Source organism: Vigna unguiculata, chromosome 1 (genome assembly GCF_004118075.2).
Source record: "Vigna unguiculata cultivar IT97K-499-35 chromosome 1, ASM411807v1, whole genome shotgun sequence".
In the NCBI taxonomy this organism is placed as follows: domain Eukaryota; kingdom Viridiplantae; phylum Streptophyta; class Magnoliopsida; order Fabales; family Fabaceae; genus Vigna; species Vigna unguiculata.
The window spans coordinates 1,851,096-1,859,375 of NC_040279.1; the positions used below are offsets into that span (position 1 = coordinate 1,851,096).

General features: G+C 32.7%; 1 protein-coding gene across 1 annotated transcript; it reads left to right on the plus strand.

Moving 5' to 3' along the window:
* The first annotated feature begins 469 nt into the window (after nucleotides 1-469).
* On the plus strand, nucleotides 470-6,926 carry LOC114195033 (probable choline kinase 2). The gene is made up of 9 exons (XM_028085454.1): nucleotides 470-717; nucleotides 1,721-2,564; nucleotides 2,829-2,950; nucleotides 3,139-3,334; nucleotides 3,645-3,762; nucleotides 3,857-3,904; nucleotides 4,211-4,299; nucleotides 5,058-5,190; nucleotides 6,717-6,926. The coding sequence occupies exons 2-9, from the start codon at nucleotides 1,800-1,802 to the stop codon at nucleotides 6,815-6,817; spliced, it is 1,572 nt and encodes a 523-aa protein (XP_027941255.1). The 5' UTR covers nucleotides 470-717; nucleotides 1,721-1,799; the 3' UTR covers nucleotides 6,818-6,926.
* The last annotated feature ends 1,354 nt before the right edge of the window (nucleotides 6,927-8,280 follow it).

An 8,280-nucleotide genomic window follows, 5' to 3' on the forward strand; every position in this document is an offset into this window, starting at 1 on the left:
TTCCGCATCTCACAAAAAATAGAATAGGAAACTTTAATGATAATTAGGTTTCAAGAACCTCCAAACACTAAAATTATTTTGTATTCATTTGCTTTAACTCAAATTCATCGACTAAAGAGTGCTACACATTATTTTTTGAATCATTCCTTTATTTTATATTTAATTTTTAATCATCTATTTCTTTTTATTTACTATTCGTGTGTAAATTGAACTTTAATACTTTTAAAGATAGAGTCAATGGTTTAAATTAAGAAAAATGACATTTTCACTATATGAAGTTGCCTACAATTTTAATTGTTATGATTTAAAAAATAAAAATATTATTCACCTAATATGAATAATAGAATAATAGTCAATTTATAACTATTGTTTGGAAGAAGAATTAGGATCCTTTAATTATGGAAATCAGCAATCTAATTTTAACCCTAATAAAAAATTATCGAAATAAAATTCATGTGTAGCATGCAGAAGCAGCCACCACCACCTTTTGGAAAAGAAATTAGAAACCATTCACTCTCTGGTGTGTATATATATGTGTAAGCTCATTTCCCTCGAAATTCTCAACCGTTACTCTCTGTTTCTATTTTCCGTTCTCTTCATCGAACAACCTCTTTCGCCGGCGGCGATATCTCCGGCCGCCGCCTCGCGGTTCCCCGCCGAATATTCCGTTCATTGCTTCTCATTTCTGTTATGCGCCGTCAATCTTTGTTCGTTCAGGTTCGTGTTTTTCATGATCTTCAATTTTATTTTAATTCTTTCCGTTTATTCCATGCTGTGTCCGGCTCCAATTATCCGTTGAGGTTCGTGTTTTGTGATTTTCATTTCTTTTGATTCGTTCTTTATATTCAATGCCATGCCTAATTTATTCGTTCAGGTTTGCGTTTTAATGATATTCAATTGTTCTAATTGAAATTATCTTCCATGCTGCGTGTTTCGCTAAATTTTCTCTGTTTTTGTGGCGTTTGAGATCTGTCTGGTGTTTGCTTTTGATTACCTTTCTATCTTTTCGGATGTGTTTTCAAGTTTTCAATCAGTGCGTCGTAAACATAGAGCCTAGTTGTGGAATTAGGGGAATGTGATTTGTTTTGTCTGAATGTGTGTTTCTGTGTTTATCGAGTTCTTAGTTGAGATTTGAGAAGTATGATGCAATGTTTGAAATATTGTTTGGACGCTAAGATATAGGATAGAAATTAATCGACATCCTTCTCGAATTCGTCTAATTCGATAAAGTTTTGGTTTACCAGCTTGATGTATGATTTTCTCGAGATTTTTGGTTGTTGAATGTTTGCCTTTTATCTACTCAATTTTCTAATTTAAAATTTTCGAAGTTTTATATTGATTTTTCCCTAATCTGTTTTCTTTTTTTTATATATATAAGAATGACATCATGTCATTGGAGTGACTATTATACAATTTAGGCCTTTGTTTTTATATCTTTGCTAAACGGAATATAAATGAGATAATCGCTCACTTTTTACCAATGTCAATGCTAAAATAGATCTTGGGATTAATTGTGTGATTTACATCAGTCTCGGATAATTTCATGATTTTTTTTTAAGGAAACACTTATCTGATTATCTATATATGATTATTTCTCTAGTCCTCCATTCTTTTTTGTGTCTTATCGTTATCAAACTATCTATTTCCTGTGGAAGGAGAGAGAATTTCTTGGATATCATTTTTATGATTTAAACTTTTGTTTTTTCAATTATCTTTTCAGGTCTTGAATTCATAAATAAAGGAAACTTAATATTTTAAGTTAGCTTTTGCTGTACTCGAAGTTTTGGAAGCTTTTCACAATGAGTGCAGCTGAAGATCTTGTGAACAAAACAGAAGCTGGTGGAAAAGAAAGCCAGGACAACCACATCACAGGTCTTGTAAAAAACAATGATGGTGTAAATCCTGCAAATCACCAGGCAGCAGGTGGGGCAGAAAGACCTGTAAGTGACCAAACAGATGTTGACCGAAATCCTACAAGTGAACAAGTGGGTATTGCAGGAAATATGGTAAACAACCAAGCAGGTGCTGCAGAAACTCCCGCAAAGGAACACGTAACAGGTGGTGCGGAAAATTCTGTACACAATGAAGCAGGGGCATCAATAAGTGGTATGAAGGACGAAGCTGGTGTTATAGACAGTCCTGTAAACAGCATTGTAACTGCTGCAGAAATTTCTGTAAGCAGCCAAGCAGATGCTGCAGCAAACAGAAAAGAAAATCCAGTTGAAACCCCTGTAGCCTGCAAAGCAGATCGCCTTCCGGAAGAAGCACAGGAGATGCTGAAATCATTGGCTAGTCACTGGGAGGATGTACTTGATGCAAATGCATTGCAGGTCTTCCCTCTCAAAGGAGCAATGACGAATGAGGTATTTCAGATAAAGTGGCCAACTTCGACAGGAGAAACTTCACGAAAGGTTATTGTTAGAATTTATGGTGAGGGTGTGGACGTGTTCTTTGATAGGAGTCAAGAGATTCAAACATTTGAATTTATGTCAAAGAACGGGCAAGGTCCTCCTCTACTAGGACGGTTTGCAAATGGTCGTGTTGAAGAGTTTATCCACGCACGGGTAATTTGATATCTTTTATAATTTAAGTCCTAATAAAGATATTCCTCCAATTACCTTCGAGTAATCAGTTATTATCTGGTTCATGAATGTAAACTGTAGATTCAACGCATTGCACAACTTCCCTAAAGTACATCCGCATTTCATAATTTATCCTGCTATATAAATGATTGTAAAAGTTAAGCATTATTCCTTTCTTTTTCTATTCACCTCTGTACACCAGTTAAGAACTTGACATGCTCATATATTTGATGGTGAATTTATCAGACATTATCAGCAGCTGATCTACGTGATCCTACCATTTCTGCTCTTATAGCGGCTAAATTGAAGGATTTTCATGATTTAGATATGCCTGGTGAAAAGGAAGTCCACCTTTGGAATAAATTGCGGTATGTGCTATTTGAACACCTGATCCAGCATCCCCATTAAAAGTGTACTTAAAGAAAGTTTGTACATGTCGAAAAGGCAATAAGGGACCACATCTTTTATAAATTTTATTCAAATAATATTATTTAATACTTCCATATTTTAGTTACTACTTGATGATTTCTCCAATATTTTTATTACAATGTTTCAGAAATTGGCTTAGTGAGGCCAAACGTATATCATCCCCTAAAGAAGCTGAAGCATTTTATTTGGACACAATAGACAAAGAAATCACCCTTTTGGAAAAGGAACTATCAGGCTCACACCAAATGATAGGATTTTGTCACAACGATTTACAATATGGTAACATAATGCTTGATGAAGAGACCAATTCTGTGACCATCATAGTGAGTTTCTCGTTGTGCTAGTTTCTGGGGGAAATGGCGTAGATATTTAATGTTTGTGCTAGTTTCTTTATTACTCATGCTCTCTTCTATATTTCTTGGGAGAAAAGGGAATATATTTAACAGAGGACATGTATGATATGAGATTGTGAAATCTGAGTGATGATATATATCTTGTACTTTTCCTTTGTTTTTGTTTATTTACTTAAATATGGCTAAAGGTATGAGAATCTGGTCTATTCGTAGAATTATTTTTAAGGGATCAACGAGCCATAGTCAGCAAATACGATTTAACGCCACCTTTTTGTAATAGGACTATGAATACGCTTGCTATAATCCAGTAGCATTTGATATAGCCAACCACTTCTGTGAGATGGCTGCTAACTATCACACAGAAGAGCCTCATATCCTTGACTACAGTAAATATCCTGGTATTGGGCCATCTGGATGTTATTTTACTTGCTTTCATTCATTTTATCTTTTTCTGTGAAAAAATTACTTCTATTTCATTGGTTCTCTTGACAGATCTTAAGGAGCGTAAAAGATTTGTGCTGGCATACTTGAGTGCCTCTGGTAATGAATCACTTCAAATCACTCTGATGTTAGAAGATTGTATTGCATTGTAGTTCTTTTGTCATTGAAATTGATTGATAAATATTCTACCACAAAACATGAAATGAAAAATTGGTGTTTGCTTTCAGTTTGCTGATATTGATGATCTATTTCATAATTGGATTAACCTAGTTGTATCGTTCAAATTAAACAAACTGTAGAGATCAATCATAAATATGTCCTTGTATTTTATCACTTGTATAACCATGCATCTCCTTAAGGACTGTAATTATCATGTGTGCATGAAATTGTGGATCTTGAGTGCAGATGGCAGTGAAGTGGAGCAACTACTTCAAGAAATTGAGAAGTATACACTTGCAAATCATCTATTCTGGGGCGTTTGGGGAATAATCTCGGTATCTTCAATTTCTCAATTTATTTTTGGTTTATATTATGCTCCTTAGCACTCGCGGAGGCGTGTAGCTGAGTCCTTAGAGAGGGAGAAGTTATTCCATAATACCGTTTCCATAAATGTGCCCTATTTCAATAAATATAAACATTATGGGTGGGCTGCTGAAAAAAGTGGCGGAATTTTTCCGATGGTTTCTTAGAGTAACGCAAGAAGGCACCAATAATAGATGCGTGCATTGTTTTTGTGTTGGTAGTGTCTATCATTATTACAGCTGATGAAACTAATAGGAACTGAATTTGCTATTGATGCGTCATAAGTTCCTCGAAAGTTTTTATGTTAAGTGTCTCTTTTAGATGTGGGCTTGAACAATGGTTTTTATTTTTTTTTGGGAAAAAGTTAAATATTGGAGATCTTAAAAATTAAAATAAACTTCTCTTTGCGGCTATCTGAAATGCATTTTATTTTGTGACAATCACTCGTGTGTATATAGAAATGACTAATCCAAAAAGATCATAGTGACTAGAAAGAAATATTGCACTGCATAAATGGGCTGCAGTACTGTTTTTGGGTCTTTATTAACTTCAAAATTCTCCCATCTAAGGTGCACTTATTATGTACTTAGTTGCCACAAGCAAATGTGAATTTCTCTACATTTTAACTATTACAAATCCAATTATACTAAATAGTAGCCACCGAGTAGTAAAGAGGGTGGTGATTTTGTTCTAATTCTTCATTGTCTCGTCTTCTGATTAATTTGTTCAGGCACAAGTAAACACAATCCACTTTGACTACAAGGAGTATGCTAAACAGAGGTTTCAAGAGTACTGGGCAAGGAAACCTTATCTTCTAATAAACTCCGAAGCACCTTCTCCGTATAATGTGCCCGAGGGTACAGGTATTTGATTCGAGTTGTTTTATGTTACTGCTTTGTGAATAGAATCAATAGATTGCTGCATCCTAATGATGGTAGTCAATTTTGTTGTGCGATTCGTAAATGTAAACAGGTAACGTTCCAATTATGGTAGTTGTGTTGTTTGATTCTTAAATGTAAGCAAATAACAGTACAGTGATGATAGTTGATCTTGTTATGTGATTCTTAAATGCAAGTGACTTAGAATGGAAAGTGTTAGCTGATGATGATTACTATTGTTTTAGCATTACAAGCCATGGCAAATATAAACACAATGACTCAAATATAATTTGGTTGCTGTTATCTATTTCTTTTTATGTCTCTATTAATTATTATTCATAAATGAATTTAGGTAAATAGTTTTATAGATATGTTTGGGTATGCATGGGCGAGTTTCTACTATAAGCGAGAAAAATAGGAAAAGAAAGTTGAAATTGGTTTTTCTTGTACATGAATTTTTTTTTAATTTAATTCGTGCATAAGTCAAAAGCCCAAATTTATTTATCTTTCGTGACAAAGTAAGTGCCAAAACTCGTCCTAATTGATTCTATGCGAATATTAAGAAAAAGAACAAATAGTTGTGATAGGTTCCAACTTTGTGTTGGAAAAAGTACATTGATAGTTGAAAGCATTTTTCCTTGGTGCTTGGTATGATTCACAGCAGTCTATAATGTATTGCATTTGTATTATGTATATTTCGATTTTGATGGAGGAAGTTGACCAATTTTGATCATCATGGGTTTGTGCTAGCATAATTAAGGAATAGATTTTGACGTCTTCGGAATTTTCAAAGATTAATTTATTTCTTCAAAAATAGTTTGGTCCATATGACGTATTCTAATTTTGAAATGGACTTTTTCAATACTTGTCCTGTATTGTATCGTTACTTTTTTTATACTTTACAATTGACTGAGTTTAATGGTTTTTATTAGTTTTTTGGTTTTGTTTTGAAAGGACTCTAGACATTGGTTAAACAGTGAAGTAAAGTTATTTATATAGTTTTTGAAAAAAATATTAATGATGAAATTAGACAAGAAAAATAATCTATTACTTTCTCAAGACCAAAATGTACTTTGTTATGTAACTTCCTCATTTTACTATTCTCATCCAAGAGCATTAAATATTTTTTGTGACAGTGATGTTTTATTTAATTTTATTTCGGTAATGTATTATTCTCTTCCATTCATTAGTTATTTGAGTAATGTATTACTGATTTATAATTTCTTTTTATTCTTGACGTTGTGTTTTAAAGTTCTTTAGTATTTTTTTTTTTAATTTTCCTTATAAAAGCCTGTATTCAAAATATTTTAGAATAAAAGTAAAGGATCAACATATGGTTAGAATTAAAAGCTTGATTGGTCAAGACAAAAACAAATTAAAAATGCAAAAAATAATTTACGAAAATTATGTGAATAAAACTTTTAGGAGTAAAAATAAATTATGAGCATTTTAAAGGATTATAAATGTTTTTTTTTTTATTTGTGATGATTGATTGGTAAATAATGTGGCAGGAGAACTAGCATCAGCTCCCAGCCACAAATCGAAGAACTCTAGTATCTTCAGGAGGATGAAGAAAGTTTTTGGTCTGGGTTTGTTCAGGTCTAAGAGCTAGAACAATATTTTCCCACTTTTTTTTTCTTTCATTCTATATATCGATTACACAAATAATGTATAAACAACCATTACATTTCGATATTATATTTCATTCCTTTTCTTTCTTACCTCTTTCTACTACACATGTAAGTATTTATGAAATAAAAATTTAGTTTAAGCTTACCTTTCCTGTAGTAAATTAATAACTTTTATTTACCTTTGTTTACTTACATCGAATTTAAGTTAATTGATTACAATATACGTCTACATTTTTATAATTTACTTTTATTTATTTATTTATTTTTATTACATTATTTTTAATCTTGTGTGATATCTTAAGCATTTTTAATTAAGTTCAAAATTAAAGATGCTGATTTATGTATTATTTAAAAATAGTAAAGCAATAATGTTAATTATAATAACAATATAACATCGAAGATCATGTACTTTACAATGTGGATGACAATCATGTTAAATGCACTTGTGATAGATAAGATTATATTAGAATTGGGTTCTTTTAATTTTGGCTTAAATACATTTTTTATCCTCATTTTCGTAGTGTTTGTTGCGGATGATCCTCATTTTGAAAGAATGTTTAAAATGGTCCTCATTTTTATCAAATGTTTAAAATGATCCTCATTTTCGCAATTCGTGTTTTATTTGGTCATTTTCTGTAACTCCGTTTAAATCATTAATGTAGCATTGTACAGGTGACACAGTTTGTATTAGGGTGTGTTATGTGTACTGTACATATGCCTAATTAACCTTAATTTTTTAATTTAGGGGAAATTTTGCAATTAAGGAAATTTCTTCATCTTCGTCTTTCTTGAGCTCGAATTTGTAGAGGAAGCAGCTAATACTTGCCATTTTATCATTGGATTGCAGTTGCGCTCTTCATTTCAATTTTGCAGTTAATCATCATCAACGAGGTAAATGAGTTTAGGGTTTCATACCAATTTGCTTCAAGAGATCCATCTACGAAGAAATATATCAATCCATCATCTTTCCAGTCAATGCTGAAGTCTTATGGGAAAGAACTCCCTACCCTTACGTTCATCCACCACATAAGAGGATCTTACCAGGAAGAAAAAAAAGAAGGTTGGAAGAATGGGAGTTGAGAAAGGATAACACACAAATCACCAAAGGAGGTCATAGAAAAAATGTAGAATATACCGTCAGATTGAACATAACAGGAACAATTGCCCAGATAAGCTTGTGGATGAGCATACTGCAACACCTGCTGAGACTGCACCAAATGCCCAATATGCTGAGAATGCACTAACTGCTGAAACTCAAACAACTCAACCACCAAGGAATGAAGTGGAGAGTCAAGCAGCACCACTACCAACACCAGAAGAACCATCTCAGCAGTTTAGGATGAAATTACAGATTAAGAGGAGGCCATGATAACAACTACAAACGTCTTAGTTATTTTTTGGAATTTCTGATGTAGAATTCATTATTGATGTACTGCATTTTGAC